The sequence below is a fragment of the Notamacropus eugenii genome, chromosome 6 (genome assembly GCF_028372415.1).
Source record: "Notamacropus eugenii isolate mMacEug1 chromosome 6, mMacEug1.pri_v2, whole genome shotgun sequence".
NCBI lineage: Eukaryota > Metazoa > Chordata > Mammalia > Diprotodontia > Macropodidae > Notamacropus > Notamacropus eugenii.
In genome coordinates, this window is record NC_092877.1 from 100,513,068 (window position 1) to 100,532,920 (window position 19,853).

At 34.0% G+C, this 19,853-nt stretch overlaps 1 protein-coding gene across 1 annotated transcript in view; it reads right to left on the bottom strand.

Annotated features, from left to right (window-relative positions):
* GABRA2 (gamma-aminobutyric acid type A receptor subunit alpha2) overlaps positions 1-19,853 on the bottom strand; it is a 138,826-nt gene that overhangs the window by 14,759 nt on the left and 104,214 nt on the right. The window contains exons 6-7 of the mRNA XM_072621433.1: positions 16,323-16,466; positions 15,244-15,396 (exon numbers count right to left, since the gene is read on the bottom strand). Coding sequence (XP_072477534.1) covers positions 15,244-15,396; positions 16,323-16,466 — 297 coding nt within the window. The remainder of the gene's footprint in view (positions 1-15,243; positions 15,397-16,322; positions 16,467-19,853) is intronic.

Consider the following 19,853-nt stretch of genomic DNA (forward strand, 5'->3'; position numbering starts at 1 on the left):
TAACATCTAAAAAAGTAGAATAACCCAAAGGGCAAAAGAAATCCAAAAAGCCAGTGAGCAGAAGAATATTTTAAAAAGTAGAACTGGCCAGATGGAAAGCGAGATCCAAAAGCTCACTGAAGAAAATTATCCCTTAAAGATTAGAATGGAGCACATGGAAGCTAATGACTTTATAAAAAAACAAGAAATTGTAAAACAAAACCAAAAGAATGAAAAAATAGAACAATGTGAAATATCTCATTGGAGAAAATAACTGATCTGGAAAATAGATGCAAGAGAGAGAATTTAAGATTTATAGGACAACCTGAAAGTCATGATCAAAAAAGGGGCCTACACATCATCTTTCATAAAATTATCAAGGAAAAAGTGCCCTGATATTTTAGGACCAGAGGGCAAAATAAATATTGAAAAAATCCACAGATCACCTCCTGAAAGAGATCCAAAAAGAGAAACTCCTAGGAATATTGTAGCCAAATTCCAGAGTTCACAGGTCAAGGAGAAAAATATTGCAAGCAGCCAGAGAGAAATAGTTTATAAATGTTATAACACAGGATCTGGCAGCATTCACATTAAGAGATCAAAGGGCTTGGAATATGATATTCCAGAAGTCAAAGGAACTGGGATTAAAATGAAGAATCACCTACCCAGCAAAACTGAGTATAATACTTCAGGTGAAAATGGTCATTCAATGAAATAGAGGCCTTTCAAGTATTCTTGATGAAAAGACAAGAGCTGAATAGAAAATTTGATTTTCAAACACAAGAATCAAGAGAAATGTGAAAAGGTAAATGGGAAAGAGAACTCATAAGGGACTTACTAAACTTGAACTGTTTACATTCCTACATGGAAACATAATATTTGAAACTGCTGAAACTTTTCTCAGTATTTGGGTAGTAGGAGAGATTTTAGACACACACAAACACACACACACACACACACACATATATATGTGTGTGTATATATATATATATATATATATATATATATATATAGAGAGAGAGAGAGAGAGAGAGAGAGAGAGAGAGAGAGACAGAGAGACAGAGAGACAGAGAGAGACAGAGGCAGGCAGAGAGACAGAGAGACAGAGAGAAACAGAGAGCACAGAGTGAGTTAAGTAGGAAGGGATGATATCTAAAAAAATAAAATTAAGGGGTGAGAGAGGAATATATTGGGAGGAGAAAGGAAGAAATGGAATGGGGCAAATTATCTCTCATAAAATAGGCAAGAAAAAGTTTTTTCAATGGAGGAAAAGGGGAGAAGTGAGAGGGAAAAAGTGAAGCTTACTCGCATCACATTAGGCTTAAGGAGGGAATAACCTGCACACTCAATTTGGTATGAAAATCTATCTTACACTACAGGAAAGTAGAGGAGAAGGGGAAATGTGGGTTGGGGGAATGATAGAAGGGAGGACAAGTAGGAGGAGGGAGTAATTAGAAGTAAACACTTTTAGGGAGAGACAAGGTTAAAACAGAGAATAGAATAAATGGAGGGCAGGATAGGATGGAGGGAAATATAGTTGGTGTCACACAACATGACTCTTATGGAAATCTTTTGCAAAACTACCCATGTATAGCCTATATTGAATTCCTTGCCTTCTCAGTGAGGATGGGTGGGGAGGGAGGAAGGCAGAGAAGTTGGAACTCAATGTTTTAGGAACTAATTTTGACAATTGTTTTTGCATACAACTGGGAAATAAGAAATACAGGTAATGAGATATAGAAATCAATCCTTTCTTACAAGAAATTAGAGAAGGGGATACGGAAGGGAGGGGTGTGATAGAAGGGAGGGGGTATATTGAAGGAAGGGGTAATCAGAATGCTAGGTGTTTTGGGGTGGGGGAAGGGGAGAGATGGGGAGAAAATTTGTAGCTCAAAATTTTTTGGAAATGAACGTTGAAGGCTAAAAATAAATAAACAAATAAAAATAAATATCTGCAAAGAAAAAAAGAGGCTATTTGCTTCTAACCACCGTCTCCCTTAACTGTCCTCCCCTTGTATCACTTCTCCCTTTCTCTCACCACTTTTCCTCCTGTTTACCTACTGAGTAAGTTACATTTCTATACACAACTGAGTGTGTGTGTGTCTGTGTGTAGACAGAAAGAGAGACAGACAGAGAGAGAGAGAGAGAGAGACAGAGACAGAGAGAGAGGGAGAGAGAGAGAGAGAGAGAGAGAGAGAGAGAGAGAGAGAGAGAGAGAGAGAGAAATCATAACCATGAATGTGGATAGTATGAGCTCACCCATAAAACAGAAGCAGATAGCAGAATAGATTAGAAAGCAAAATTCAACACTATTTTGTTTACAAGAAATACACTTGGGACAGTTAAAATAAATGACTCGATCAGAATCTACTATGCTTCAGCTGAAGTTAAAAAAAAGGCATGTGTAGTGATCATGATATCAAATGAAGTAAAAGCAAAAATAGACAATTAAAAAAAGATAATCAGGGAAACTACATTAGGTCATAAGTACCATAAACAATGAAATAATGTCAAAAAATTATAGCATATTTGATAAAAATCTTATTTCTCAAATATTTATTGAGTATAGGATTTAGTCAAATTTATAAAAATAAAAACAATTCCTCAATTAATAAATGGTCAGAGGACATAAACAGGCAGTTTTCAGAAGATGAAATCAAAGGTATATGTAGTCATATTAAAAAAATTATAAATCATTATTAGATAAATATGAATTAGAACAACTCTGAAGCATCATCTCACATGTATCAAAAATGGCAAATACTGAAGGGAATAAGGGTATACAAATGAATTGTTGATGGAATAGTGAACTGCTCCAATCATTTTGGAGATCAGTTTGGAACTCTGCCCAATGAGCTATAAAATTGTGTACACCTATGACCCAGAAATACCATTATTAGATCTATTTTCCAAAGAGATCAAAGTAAAAGGAAGAGAACCTACATGCAAAGATAGATAGTTAGGTAGACAGATAGATAGATAGGTAGATAGATAGATAGATAGATAGATAGATAGATAGATAGATAGATAGATAGATAGACAGATAGATGATAGATAGATAGATAGATAGATAGATAGATAGATAGATAGATGTTAGATGATAGATAGATAGATAGATAGTATTTCTTTTTGGGGTGACAAAGAATTGGAAATCAAAGAGATGTCACCAGTTGGAAAATGGCTAAAGAAATTATCGTATACAATTGGGAGGAATTACATGGAGGTGGCTTCAAGGGAAAAAAAAAACATGGAACTATATGAACAGATGTAAAGTGAAGTGAGAAAAACCAGATCATTGTGCATGATAACAGCATTGTTGTGATGCTCAATTGTGAAAGACTTGCCTACTGTGATCAATATGATGATCCAATAGAATTCCAAAGGACTCAGGATAAAAGAAAATGTTATCCACATTCAGAGAGAGAGCTGACAGATCCTGGATACAAATTGAACTATAATTTTCTCACTTTATTTTCTTGTTTTTTTGAAATATGACTACCATAGAAATGTGTTTTGCATTATTTAACATTGTTAACACATGGCTTACCTTCTCAGTGGGTAAGCTAGGGCACTGGAGGGAACAAGTGAATTTGTAACTCAAAATTTAAAAAGACAGAAATATTGAAAATATGTAAAAAATTGAAATGTGTGAATACACACACACACACACACACACACACACACACACACACACACACACCTTCTTAAACCTAAACCTCCAAATCCTCATCCTCATTTTGAGCTGTGGGCTCAAACATTTTTTTTCTGAGAAAAAAGTCTTCCTCAGACCATTAAAATTGTTTAATACATAAAAATAGTTATGAACTGTTATATTAGGGTCAAGGTCAGTACTTCATTTCTGTTTTTGATATTCAGTCTTTTTTCTGTTATGTCTGACTCGTCATGCTCCCTTTTGGGGTTTTCTTGATGAAGACAATGTAGTGATCTGTCATTTCCTTCTTCAGTTCATTTTACAGATGAGAAAACTGAGGCAAACAGGGGCACAGATGTCTAATAACTGTTTAAGGCTGAATTTGAATTCAGGTCTTCCAACTGCAGGTCATGTGCCATATCCAGGGTGCCACCCAGCTGCCATCAGCACTTCACATATAAGTAATAGGAACAACCTAAGTGATAGAATTTTGAGAGCTAAAAGAAACAAACAAACCTTTGGACCTTAAATCACCTTCTATTCTCACAGAGTAGAGATCCTTCTCACTTTCCCAACATATATGGGAGTTCAAGCAAAAGGAAATAAAGAATAAAAAAAGAGGAAAAAGAGTATGGGAGGGCCACTGGGAAATTCCTTAGTGATCTTAAGGAAACCATTTGTATATGCAGGAATTTCTGCTCTCTCTGACTTTAAAAGGCATTTTCTCATTCAATCCTTTTCTATGAAATAAAATGCAAACAGAGTTCCTGATTCCTGAGCACCTCTGTCCTTGAACAATAAATTAAAAATAAGGGTAAATCTTGAGGAATTAATTCATGTACAATTACATTTAAATGAAAGGGGGCCACAAAGGGCTCAAAGCAGTTTTTTTTTTTCTCTGATATGAAAAGATTCCTAGAATTTTACCTAAAGATTGCTTTTAATCTGAATTGATTTGGTTTAAATTGTTTAGTAAAACTATGCTCTGTGGAAAAAGAAGAATTTCACTAGGCAAACCACCCAATGGGATAATCAACTTGACAGCTGAAGTTCAATGACAAGAAAGGGAGGAAGGAAGGAAGGAAGGAAGGAAGGAAGGAAGGAAGGAAGGAAGGAAGGAAGGAAGGAAGGAAGGAAGGAAGGAAGGGAAGAAGGAAGGAAAGAAGGAAGGAATGAAGGAAGGAAGTGAAGAAGGAAGGAAGGCAGGAAGGCAGGCAGGAAGGCAGGAAGGCAGGAAGGAAGGCAGGAAGGAAGGCAGGAAGGAAGGCAGGAAGGAAGGCAGGAAGGAAGGAAGGAAGGAAGGAAGGAAGGAAGGAAGGAAGGAAGGAAGGAAGGAAGGAAGGAAGGAAGGAAGGAAGGAAGGAGGGAAATTAAATGATGTATTTTACCCCTTTTTCATATTTGTGCATTTTCTTTTAGGGTGCAAATGTCAAGAGAATCAACTTATTTATATTTTAACTTACAGAAAAAGCTCCTTGAGAGCAGGGATGGTCTTTTACTTTTTTTTCTATTTCAAGCACTTAGCAAGATGCTTGGGGCATAGTAGGTAATTCATAAATATTTGTTGACTGACTCATTGACTAGTTGTGCTGAAAAAAAAATCTAATTAAAGATCACAGGCATTGAATTTAGAGTCAGAGAACCTGGGTTTAACTAGCAGTTTTATAACTTTCTAGTTATAGGACCTTGGGTAAGTAAGTCACTAACCCTTTCCACCTTTCAGTTTCCTCATCTGTAAATTGAGGAGAAGTAGTCTAGATTACAGATGTCAAAAATGTGGCCATTAGTAGAATATAGACTATAAGATTTCTTTATGTGGCTGAATCAAATTAACACATAATTGGGAAATATTTAACAAAATAAATTAAAAATAGAATAAAATGTAGGTAATGTTGATATGTGATGTTCTAAAGCAATATAGTAAACCCTCCAGAATTCTTAGGTACAGTTTATGGCTTCCATTTCTATTTGTGTTTGACAGCACTGGTCCAGATGATCTTGCAAACGAAAATCTAAAATCTTATCTCTCTTAGATAAACATATAGCACCATAAATATTAATGTTACATGTCAATATACTTTCCTGTCCTTGTTTCCTCATCTCTGAGTTGGAGGGAAGTGGAATGTAAAAGGACAAAGAAAACCAGACAGGTCAGAGAATATAACAGAGTATTGAAGAAAACATTACAATGATACCACCTACTGGTTATTGCTACAAGAAAAATAAAGAGTTATTCCTGGCAGAGATGTTACACAGGTTTTCCTACTAATTTTCAATGAAATGTTTTAGTTTAATTATGACAGATTCTTCTGCAAGATATGAAGTATGTGAAAAAAAGTCTGTAATGTGCGAGAGAAACAAGAAAGATCTGGATTGCATTATATAATGTTATAAAATGCACACCATTTACATCCATTCATCCATAATCTATGACAATTCAGCAAGCATTGCTTAACTCTTTTTTAATAAACTGTGAAGAAAGGTCCTGATTCAAATGTCTGAATATACTTTAAAAGTCATTTTCAAACAAATAATTCACACGTTAATTATGTCATTTTTATCAAATCATCAGAAGTGATTTCTCTACATTTTGAGTCTTCATTAGCCTGGTTTCAATTCTTACATAAAACAATAAAAATGTGACAAAAGCAAAACCTAATAGCATGTAATTCAAATATTTCTTTCATTTGGACTGTTCTATTTCATTAGGCCATATTAGAGAGAAGATGGAATATAGTAATCTATAAATGATACAGTATTGATTATTATTATGAAAAATCACAAAAGGGACAATTATTTTCTTGAAATAAATATTATATTTGAAAATAAGATTAGAGAAGCCTTTACTCTTTTCTGAGATACAGACATATTAACAAAAATAAATATGTCTTCATCTTGTTCCTAAATAGTAAAAGTGAAACATATAATCCCACTAAAAGGGTATAATGAGGCAAAAAACAATCTCAGAACAGTACAATCCATTTCCTTTTTATTTCATTCAGGAGTCATTTAGAAAGTTAAATGTAAATTAATCTCTGTGATCAAATTGTCACTAACTGACCAAAAAATAATCTGTTCAAGGCGATGAATATTCTCTTCCTTATTTCTAATAGATTAATTCCAAGTGAGAAAAGTTCAACCATGCTTAATGATCCAAGGATCATTTACAAACTATGTGTGGCCTCTTGACCAAGAAGTCTTACATCAGTATATTCACCATATGTTCTATCCCATCACTGTAAGCTTGAATGGCAAAGTAGCTTAAAGTCAAACTTGGGAATATAAGCACCAGGTATATACAAATAACCTCATGTTTGGATACAAAAACAAACAACAGATGGGCTTATGTTTAGGGAATGAGGAAGGATGATTAGTTTTGGTAAATTTTAAATGGTCACAATAATGAAGGACAAACTCTGGGAACCTCCTTGAACTCCCCTTTAATCTTCCCACTTGATCTGACAGTCTCTAGAGGTCCATAAGATTTTAGTTATCACTTTGCCCAAATCTCTGTTGCACGTTCTACCAAAAATTCCTTTCTCTAGGCTACTGGTCACTGCCATCAAGATCCTCCCTAGATTTGATCTTTATTCACCCCAAGGTACTGGTCATTCCTATCAAGATCTCTAGACTCCCCAGGTTACTGACCACTCCCATTAAGACCATTCTTGGAACCCCTAGACTACTAGACCACCCTCAGATCCCTCCCACAGTTTTTCTGTATTTAAGTTCTATCTCACCTCCATGAAGGTGCTCAGATTCAATCTAATTCAGATTCAGTGTAGCTCAGATTGTATCTGGCCTGCTTGTTAATACAAGCTTAACAAATGGTTAGGCCCCTTAAGAATCAACTCAATATGGTGAGGCTTTAATAAACTTTGTTTTTCTTTGGCTTAAAGAAGGCTTGTGTCGAATTCATTCCAACAGGACCTGGTGTGCCAGTATTTTGGGGTCCCCAGCACCCCAAATCTCAACAACATGTTCATTAAAAATAATAACTCTCTCAAATGCATCCTACAATAATTTGAATCAGTCTTACTTTTAATATCCCTACCTTTACACTAATTCTCTATATTACATTTTATTTTCCTTAATGTGGTTAATTTGAGCCTTGTGCTTTATTTATATATAGATTACTGGTAGAATAATGGGCAAAATGGACTGCCTTTTATGACATCTACTTTTTCCATTTTTGTTGCTTTTGCTCATGGAATTCCTAGACTCCTTTCTATTTCATTGGCTCCCTTTTTCCCCCACTTCATATCTTTTTGTTAAAATCTGACGTATCTTTCAAGGCCCAGCTCAAATATCACTTCCTTCATGAAATCTTCACTGATCCACTACCTCCAGATATAAAGGATTTCATCCTTTCAACTCTCAGAGCACTTTTTTTCAACACAGTATATTTCATTTTGCATACACACACAAACACATCATACACATACACATTTAATATTTCTAAGTTATGAGTTCCTTAAAAAGAATAGATTTCTTACTGATCTTTGAATTTTCTTCATATATATTCCACTCAGATGTCTCATTCTAGCATGAAGGTGACCCTGCATTCTGAAAAGATTTGACAGAGGAGTCAAAGATCTGACAAAATCTTTGGAGCTGGACTGGCCTGGTGAAAAATTCTAAACCTGTTGTGAGAAGACATGCCTGAGAACTTATATTTCATCTAAGAAGCAAGAGGGATTCACTGAGGATTATTCAACAGGAACATCACACTGAAGGATTTATATGTATATGTGTACATATATATATATGAAATATGTATTATATTATATATTATATATATACACATAAATATGTGTGTATGTGTATATATATATGTAAATACATAGGTTATGTGTGTATACATGTATATATATATTTACATATAGATATACATGGATTTAGCACAGTGTCTTGTATCTACTAAGTGTTTGCTAATTGGAATGCAGTGATGCTTCTTCTAAATATATTATATTCCATAGACTGAAAAGGAACTACTCTAAAGGTATTTGTACAATCTGGTTCTAATTCTTTCTCTATAAACTAGTTTCCTGTTTGACACTGAACAATTAGTTTAACTAATGTAAGCCTCAGTTGAGAAATGTTCGTCAACAGATTACTTAAAGGGTGATAACTTTTTTTTAAAGCTGTGAAAAATTCACATATATCATGTGCTTACACATGGGGGTATTATGATCTGTGTTAGAGGAGGTAAAGTCCTTTATAACCATTAATTCTTGAAGTATTGAAGGCAACTCAATTCTACAAGTAATTATTAAGCAATTACTATTTCTAGTGACAAGTGTTTATCAAGCAAAATGTTTGGTAGTGGGAATACAAAGTCAAATTTAAAACATTGCCAGCCCTGAAGGAACTTATATTCTACTGGGAAGATATAACATTCACATAAACGAATAAATGTAAGATAAATTGAGCAGGGAGAATGCCCTAAACAAGAAAACTGTGGTTACTGAGTAGAGCATTGAAGAAAATGAAGGATTCAAAAAGGCAATCCAAGATGGCTCTGGAGGAGAAGTGAGGCTGGTGACCTGCACAGCCCTCTCTCACTCAAAACAAAGTCAAGTGCAAGTCATGTCATTATTTCTCTGATGACATGGTCTTCTTCAGCAATGAAGGATGAACGCAATCCAAAAATCACAAACAAATAGTGACATGGAGGCCTGACTGAGTAAAAGCTAGGGGGGAAGAGATGAAATGCTCAGTTCAGGAAATAAGAAGGGAGGCCACTTTGGTTCCAAAGGAGAGTGCATAAAAGGCAGCAATTTGAAATGTCTGAAAAGGCAGACTGGAGCCTGACTATAAGGAGCCATCAGTACAAGCTGACCTGTTCATATTTTATTCTAGAGGCAAGAAAGATAAACTGACAATTCTTGAGCAAGAGTAGAATGCTGAAAATCCTTCTTTGTATAATGTCTTGCATATAGGTAATGTTTATTAGTTGAAGACATTAGTTATTTTCTAAATTTAATTGTACCTGCATTAATCTTAGCTACCATTGTGTAGTTCACTTCAGCTCTCTAGTTCTCAGTTTATGAATTTGTCCAATTAATTGTTTGATTTATATCATGTATAATATTTCCCCTAACTTTGAATTTATATTTCTATGTGGTTCTTTAAGAAATCTAAGTACATGGTACCATTATGTTCTAGAGCTTAAAATAAACTCAACTGAGTTTGCAACAAAATATTTGAAAGTAGCAAAATTCTAAATGACTTCAGGAAATGGCAGTTCTGCTTTCACCCTGCCACTGAGAACTAGTATTAGATATATTTCATAATCGATTTTTTTTCTACTAAAGTGAACTCCATAGTCTAGAAAGAAAACAGGGTCTCTCTGCTTTCTTCTCTCTCTCTCTCTCTCTCTCTCTCTCTCTCTCTCTCTCTCTCTCTCTCTCTCTCTCTCTCTCTCTCTCTCTCTCTCTTTTTCTCTCCCTCCCTCCCTCAATTAACTACTATTGATCAAAATTGTCTTATTTTAAAGCTAATATATTTTTCATTAACTATAACTTTAAGAATTTTTTTTTTCAAATTCCAAGGGTAGCTCTTCATGAAAACTACATTACTCTTCCCGTCTTTCTCTTACTCCTTTAGCACTAAATAATGATTTACATTTACGTAGCACTTAAAGTTTATTAAAGGTTTGGTTCACCATCCCATGTGCTACCAAGGACAAACATTATTATTTCTTACTTATCATCTTTTCTACAGACTTAGAAATTTACCATATACTTTCCTTTTCTGATTGTCTTTCTATTAAGTTAGCTCTTTGATATTAACTTACACTAATGGAATCTTTCACAATTCCTGTAATCAAGAGGTGATAAGGTTGACTTAATTGTGAAAACAAAACTAGGATTTCAGTGCAGTCTAATTCCAGGTCAATCACGGAGTCAATTTAATAAATGACTTCTCTGTGTCTTCTGAAAACTGGAAATAATGCTCATTAGAAATCTCAGAAGAATATTTACATCTTTCTATACTTCAGGTTCTCTAAATGCAAAGAGATAACAGCTACAACAATGTTATCTGTATGTTGCAGCTATGATTGTAAAATAATAAAGAAAAGATAAATTTTTAGAACTAATCTAAAACATGATTCTTCTCTATATCTCATTAGTAAAAATTAAGAGATATGAATGAAGGAAAAATGAAAGGATATCAACTACCTAACCTTGAAAATAAAATGTTTAGAATGAAAAGAGGATTAGAGATTGTCTGGGTCAACCTCCTTTTGTTAAACATGGGAATATCAGTGCCAGATCTTAAGCTATATTATGAGGCAGAAATTTTCAAAACTATCTGGTACTGGCTAAGAAACAGAAAGGTAAATCAGTGGAGCAGAGTAGGCATGCAATATATTCAATAGTAAATGATTATAGTAACTGTGTTTGGCAAACGCAAAGATTTAAGCTTTGGGGAAAAGAATTCATTGCTTGGTAAAAATTGTTGAGAAAACTGGAGAGCAGTCTGGCTAGAACTGAGTATAGACCAATATCTGATGCTTTTTACCAAGATAAAGTAAAAATGGGTACATGACCTAAATATAAAAAGAGTCATCATCTATAAATTAGAAGAACATGGAACAAATTACCTAGCAGACATATGGATAAGAAAATTTAGTAAGTAAGAGATGGAGAGCATTGTGAGATATGAAATGGATAATCTTGATCATATTAAATTAAAAATGGGGTTAGTCAAATAAAACCAAGCCCAATATTAGGAGGAAGACAGAAAATTGGGGGAAAATTTACAGACAGTTTCTTGGATAAAGGTGTCATACCTCAAATATATAGAAAAAATGGTCAAATTTATCAGAATATCAGTCATTCTCAAAATGATAAATGGCCAAAGGATATGAAGAGACAGTCTTTTTAATAAAAAAAAAATTAAAACTATATGAAAAATTCTCTGAGTATTGATTAGAGAAACAAAAATTGAAACAATTTTGAGATATATGTATCAGATCAGATAAAATGGTAGAAGGTGTAAATGACAAATGTTGAAGGGGATGTGGAAAAAAATGGGACACTAATGAACTGTTGGTGAAACTATGAACTGATCCAATCATTTTGGAGAGCAATCTTATATTACATCAAAAGAATTATGAAACTATGTATACTCTTTGATTCAGTGATACCACTATTAGGTCTATTTCCCAAGGTGATTATGGAAAAAAAGAAAAAAAACATTATCTATTCAAAAATATTTATAGCAGCTGTGTGTCTGTGTGTGTGGTGGCAAAGAACTGGAAATTGAGGAAGATGCCCAACAATTGGGGAATGGCTAAATAAGTTGTGATATATGATTTTGATGGAATCCTACTATGCTATAAGAAATGATGAGCAGGATGGTTAGAGAAAAAAAAAAACATGGAAAGACTTTCATGAAATAATAAGGAGTGAAATGAGCAGAATCAAGAAAATGCTGTATGCATTAACAACAATATTGTTATAAGAATAACTGGATAAGCAAATCATTTTTGAGTATTGTAAATACTGAAATTAAATACAAAGCACCTATAAAGGAAGATGCTATCTGTACCCAGAAAAAGATAAATAGAAGTATGCATAGTATTGTTTTTCATATATTTATATGTATCTGTCTATCTATTTATCTAATATATATGTATATATACATACTCTCTCTCTCTCTCTCTCTCTCTCTCTCTCTCTCTCTCTCTCTCTCTATATATATATATATATATATATATATATATATATATATATATATATATATATATATATATATATATATATATATATATATCTGTGAGTGTGTTTCCTTCACATGGGGGCATGATAAGTAGTACCTAACTTGCAAATTGGGAAAAGCAGCATGTTCAGCATCTTCCTTGTCTTATCTAGCCACTTGCTTGTGCTCGGTATAAAAAGAAACAGTTTTGAAGATGAGATCCATTTGGGGAAAAAGACCCAAGATGATTCTGCCTGAATTTCATTTGTCTACAGTCCCTTTCCAGTTAAGCAGAAAACAGAGGAAGAACAGAAATTCCTGACACCTACTAGAAGTCTCATCTTTTTCTTCATTTCTTTTTAATAAATGTTCCAAAAAGAAGTTGGAACCATATTCTTCTAACTCTAGATCATCAATTCTATCTGTTTTACCATGTGAATGTCTAATTTTAAGTCAATGTATTAGCTCTTAAGGAAATGTATACTTTGAAATTTTGCTATTCTTAGACAAAATTTCTTTTTCCCACATTGCAGGAACTTTGACCTTCAGAAAAGGTTGGAGGGGATAGAGGGAGAAAAAGTATCCCTAGTAAAATTCAATTCATGTCCTATACTAGTTATGTGGAGGACAAAGACATATATTCATGCCAAAGCCTCCCTTTAATAAGGAGTCCTCCGAATTTTTAAGCTATCTTCATTTCTCACCAACTATGTAGCCCGGTTTTAACTGTGGGCACATCATGCCTGCTTGTCCAATACTCTTTGCCTGCCCTTTCCTCAATTTTCAGCTTCCATTTTTTTTTATTGTCTTCCTGTGTTAGATAATAAGCTCCTTAAGGGAAGGAGCTGTCTTTCTTTTTCTTACTTATATCTACAGCTCTTTGTACTGTACTTATCACATAGTAGGCAACAAACAAATGCTTATTGATTATGACTACATGGAGACAATTTCTTGCAGTAGAAAAGATAACTACTTTTAGAGTCAGAGTATGTAGGTTTGGATCCTAACCCTACTACCACTCCATTATTTATTCATATATACATATATATACATATATATATGTGTATATGTATATATATATATGTATATGTATATGTATATGTATATAAATGCTTGCATAAACATGTGTCTAAGGTGTTATACAGATGCACACACCAGTCTTTGCTATAAATATATACTAACATGCATATGTTATATATAAATATATGCCTACATATGTGTGCTACAAGAATATGTATTTATATACATGCATGCATATATATGTACATAGATCTGTAAAAGTCATTTAATCTCCCTGGATTTCAGTTCCTCATGTGGAAAAGAAGAGTTTTTGACTATATGACCCCTTTACCTATAAATCTTTGATATAATAATCTTATTAATAATAAATGTTTGTTGACTTGACTATTCCCATGCAGTTAGTCTAGTCTTGCCTTGAAAAGCACATATTTCAATACATCTGGATATTTATACACATATGTAAATAATCAATGATGATCAATTCTAAGGAAGTAATGTGTACATCAAAATATATTGTATAGATATGTGCTGAAATAAGTACTGTACATTTAAAACATCTAAAGTCATTTTGTAGAAAAGGAAAAAAATTCCCTTTTTAAAGCATTTTTTACTTAGATCCCTATGAATTTGAAAATCCTACAGTAATTTGCAGCCCAAGTCTTTGCTACCATTAAAGATTAGTAGGACTCCATAAATCTTTTCATTTCTCTTTTGAAATTCAAATCCTCATCCTATGTGGCCACCAGGATAGCTGAAGTTTGACTATCTGAAAGTATAGTAGGTTTCCTGTAACTTCATCACAAATAGAGTAGTAGACTATGAATGAGCCTGATTCTGTCTTTCCAGGGAAGAGTACTAGGCCAGTGCAGATTAAAGCAGTCAATACAAAAAAAAAATATTAACTGGAACCTTATAATTGTTTTGGGTGCTGTAAAGGATGTAATCAATCTATAGTCATTTTCTCGAGTGTCGTATGATGCTTATCAGTTATGAAACGAAGACAGAAACAGCATATTTTTGAAATTTGAGGATGAAGTCAAACTGGGAAGGATAGTTAATATTTCATTTGGGTCACAGAATTCGACTCCAACAAAAAGATTCTGAGAAACTGAAATGTTGTACTGAAACAAATGCGATAAACTTTAATGAATGTCAAGGGTTATTCTCAGGTTCAAATGCATGAATATAAAGTGTGGGAATTATATGTGAGAAAAGTCTGTCCTTTTATATAATCTCAACATACACTAAAGACTAAAATGGCTATCTCAAAAGCTAATGTAATATTAAGTGATAATAGTAGGAATATTCTACCTAAAGGATGAGGGGTAATAGCTATCTTTCTCACTCACCCCTTGTCAGACTAGGTCTGGAATATAATACTCTGTTCTGGGTATGACATTTTTCATGAAGCATTGACAAGCTTCAATAAGACTCAAAGAGCATTACCAAGATATTGACATCTACTAGAATTGATGACTTCTCAGTGATGTTTTGGAGGAAATTTGCTCTTTAGGTAAGGATGGTACTGTATAATGTCCTAAACCCTTTTTGCCTTCGAGGTTTTAAGATTATACATGCAGAATTATCTTTCTGCATTGTAAATTCAAATGTCTTCCCTAGAATGCAGTAGTGCTCTCAGAATGTTTTCTGCACTAAGGATCTGCCATGACTCAAAGTGAATACTCTGTGTGGAAGCAGACTGCTGCCCTTCAAGACAGATACATTCATCAATGATCTTTGAAGTTTGTTTCTGACAAAAACATTTGCCCTCTTGGAGTCAAACTTGCAGAGAGTCTATGGATGGCTTGATTTAGCATTGTACTAAAATATACAATAAGCACTAACATACATCTATAAGTTGATGTGTCCCTGAAATAACTCACCAAAGACAGTTCTTGCAGGTACTGATTCTCTATTTAGCCAGAATGAGACTTGGGAGAGAATGACTGTCATGATGCAAGGGAGGTAGGTCTGAATGACAAAATAACCAATTTTTCTTTTCAAGTGGAAATGTGCAGTCATAACTGTGTATTCACCTACATGGAAATGAAAAAAAATTTCATTAGAAAGTTGAAAAGAATAATACTCTCTAAATAGATTGAACATTTGGAGAGATCTGAAGGTATTAGAGAAATTGCAATTTTTAAAAATCCTAACTATAGCACATTTTAAATGTGAATGTACCATTTTTATCCCAATAATAATTTAACTGAGAGAAACTTAACATTTACCAAGAATTTCTAAGAGGTTATACAATCATACAATAGCCTCAGTACTGTTTTCCTTCAAAAGCATTACTTGTGAAAACACTGTGTATCAATAGCCTCTCTCTGATATGGGGGTTTATTGACCTCCTCAGATTTCTCATGCTCACTAGCACTAGACTCTGAACACTATTTTATTGGCCCTAATTGTTTATTTTTTTTAATCTAGAACCTTAAGCACTGACTTCCAGTCAGAGTTCTCATGTTACACAGTTCATTTTTTGACCCAGTTCTTTCACTTTTGGCCCAAATACCAATTGTGGGATTCCCAGTGTTCTGTCAGAACTAATTTAGTTCATTCAGTCCTGTTGGGATCCGTATGGCAGCCTTCTTCTCTATTCCCAGGGTTTTAATTATTGCCAGATGTAAACTAATTAACCCTCACAGCTGTTTTCTCATAGATTAGTATGCCTTATAGCCAGAGCAGCAGCTTTTTCACAGTACAATAAAAAGCCAAAGGTAACTATCTAGAAATCAGGAACTCTACACTCAAAAGCTATCCAGAAAGAGTGGGAAATAGATAAATGAAATGACGGGAAGAAAGTAAGGAAATTTTTGGGCAAAGAATAAAATGAAATTTTGGGGAAAGATTTCTACTATTTAAACAAATTGTATATTTCAGCCAACAAATCACCTTTCTGATGTTTCGTTATGATTCTTAGTCAGTTGATCTTTACACTCATATGTGTTTAACTTGCCTGTACTAGATTTAATTGTCTCTTTTCCAATTGTTTGGCCTAGGAGATCATACTGATTTAATCTGGATCCATCTGGAGCAACCTGAACTGAATCAGATGCATTGTAAGTCCAAATATAGGTGACTTCTGAGGTTGTATATGCATCTGTAAAAGAAAAATTGGAGAAAATAGCTTGTCAGCTTTTTAGGAGAAAACATTCAGACCTGGAAATTTCAAAGTAGGACCAGGGATGAAATATTAAGTAAACTTGTATTTACCATTCATGCTATTTTAGAGCCAAATTGCTTAAATTATTACAACTTTAGTATGAGTTGCAGGAAAGAAACTAAGAACTCAAACATGACTATATTTTTTCTCCCTTTTCAAAATGCCCATATGAGCTAGGTATAGTAAGTTTATCTTATCAATCCACATATAGATATAAGGTCCCTTTAAATTCAGAGGACCCATAAAAAGATAAGTAACAAGAAAAAATGCCCCTAATGTCAAACAGATAGAGAAATTATTACAAACTAACAAGTGACTTCTCCAAGGCCAGCAGGAGACCTAGGCAATGATCCTTTTCTCCAAAGTGTTCTGGTTTGTTGAACCTAGTTAGGAAATGATAACTTGGCTAGAGAGACCTATTTCATGCAATTGAAATAACAGAGATGAATTAACTGCAGTGCAAAATCAGAATGTCGCTATGTCACAAATAGTATTTCTAAAATTGGTCCTTTGGTGTTCATTGGATGACTATATTAGTTAGTACAGAATGAGGAGGTAGATAGTATTTCTTCTTATTTTTCTTCCATATTCTGTTTCATGATTTTGTCTAGGAAGAATGTGAAGTAGTTACATAACCCACTAATTTGAAGAATTCCAATTGGAGGTGAGTGTAACCAGTGAGATTGGGAACTGTAGATCACCTGCTTTTCTTCTAGTCTAGACTCTACAGGCATCTTAGACTGGAGCAACTGTTGTCAAAATAGGACTTGGTAATTGTCTCTGAAGTTACACAGTGGCCACAGCCACTGAAGAGTCAGAAAAGAAAGTTATCACCAACAAAGCCGAAGGCTCTGTCAAATGGTATACCATCAAAAATGGATATGGTTTTGCTAATGGAAATGACATTGTAGACAATGTACTACTATCTGCTTAACCATTGTACCATAAGGAAAAATGGAGCCATTCCACTTGACTTATAGCTGAAAACTTTTTATGCATTGTCTCCTTTTACTATAATGTGAACTTCTTAAAAGCAGGGAATGTCCTGCTATACTTATCTACTTGCATCTCCCAGTGCTTAGCATAGTTTTTTTGCATAGAGTAAGCATTGTATGAATTAGAACATTCACTGGACATGTTTTCCTAATGCTTTAAAAGAAGTACCCCTTGAAATTCTGCTTTTGAATGATGATAGAAGTTGCTGATGCTAAACATATCTTATCTTATATGGCCATGAAATAATACGTGCTAAATAGGTATTTGTGAGTAAATATTTCTAATATTTCCAGATATGGGATCATATTGATTAAGCTATTTATTAGTCAGTTGCATTTTTAGTATTATTTACATATTTAGTAAGCATTTGCTTTCAATTAACTAATCCCAATGACTCTTCTATGGGGAAACATCAAAAGTAACAATTAGGACATGTATAAATTCTTCCTAGCAATTCGTTTGATAAATGCCATGTAATGCTTAGGTTTCTGACTTTGGACATGCAATTGATGAACCATATGGGAGAAAGTTCTACTTTTCTTCATGATTCTCACTGTCATCTATTTTCAAAAGGCAGCAATATTTGATTATATAAATAACACATATAACAGCATTAGAAAGAATTCACAAAACTCAGTTGGCAATTTCACACCTTTTTAATTTGTACTGAGCAGAGTACATACTAATCTCAAAAATTAAAGGGATATGCTACTGCAGTTTTTGCATTCATAAGTTAACTCCATATTGGAGATATTACAAAAATTCTTATAAACAGTGAGGAGCAGGGAAAGTCTCTAAAAAGAGACAGAGGACACTGATGATGATGGTTGATATTTACTTAGTATTTATTACATATTTTTAACATTCATTTTTAAGTTTTGAGTTCCAGATTCTCTCCCTCCCTTTAAACCCTCATCTGTCCACTAAGGGAAGCAATATAATACCAATTATACATGTGAAATTATGCAAGAAATTTCCATATTTGTTGTATTGCAAAATAAATAAGCAAAAAATTAAAGTGAGGGAACTATATTTCAATTTACACACAGAGTTCTATCAGTTCTCTCTCTGGAAGTAGATTGCAGTTTTTCATTCTGAATCCTTTGTAACTGTCTTAGATAATTGTATTGATCAGAATACCCAAGTCTTTCAAAGCTCATTATACTTATAATACTGTCATTACTATGTGCAATGCTCTCCTAATTTTTCTCACATCACATTACACATTATATATTATTACATTATTTTACATATAAGTCTTGCCATGTTGTTGTTGTTTTGCCTGAAACCACTCCTTCATCATTTCTTTTTAACCCAATAGCGTTCCATCATAATCATATGCCACAGCTTATCCCTTCAGTTTCTAACTCCTTGCTACCACCTGAAAAGAAGTGCTGTAAATGTTTTTGTTTTTGTTTTGTACGTATAGCTTCTTCTACTTTTTTTTTTTTTATCTGGGGTATAGAACTAGGAGTGATATTGCTGGATCAACAGGTATTTACAGTTTTATAGCCCTTTGGGCATAATTCCAAATTATTCTCTAGAATAATTGACAACTTCACTACTTTACCAACAATTCATAAATGTACACATTTTCTCTCACATTGCCCCTTAGCATTTGTCATTTCTGATAGTAGTACCTCTGAGATGTTTTAATTTGCATTTTTGTAATCAATTGTGATTTAGATCATTTTGTCATATGACTACAAATAACTTTTCATTTCTTCCTCTCAAAACTACTTGTTCTTATCCATTGTCAATCTATAGAGATCCAGTACTGATGGAGTCTTGAATGAGAGGTACTTGAGACTTGTACTAGCATAAAGGTTGACTTTCTCAGGAAATTGGGGTCACCATTTCCACTCCTGATAAGCAAGGACAAGATAGCCCTGACCCTGATTGTGTACCCCCAGGTTGTTATGAAGAAGGAACTAAGATATGGCAGTAAAAGATGTAAACTAAAAATGTTCTCATGGAAATAACACTGCTTACCAGCTTGTTTAAGAGAGTATATAAACTTGACCCTCAGATCAATAAATCAGTCATGTACCAGTCATGTACAGATGGAACAGGCTTGCCTGGCCCCCACTACTGTTATCTCTTTCTTTTCTATAACTGCTATGCCTCTGATCCACCAGTTGCTGGCAACTGGCACCCAGAACAGGGGCATGAAGTGAAAGTGGAGTGGTGGCCCCCACTGATCATGCACACAGAATTTGGAAAGTCTGGGGAATTTTGATGAATAACTAGGCTCTCTGGGGGGATTACTTTCCTATCATGATCCTCTCTCAGTTTTTGGATTCTTCTTTTCATTGTCTGTATATGAGT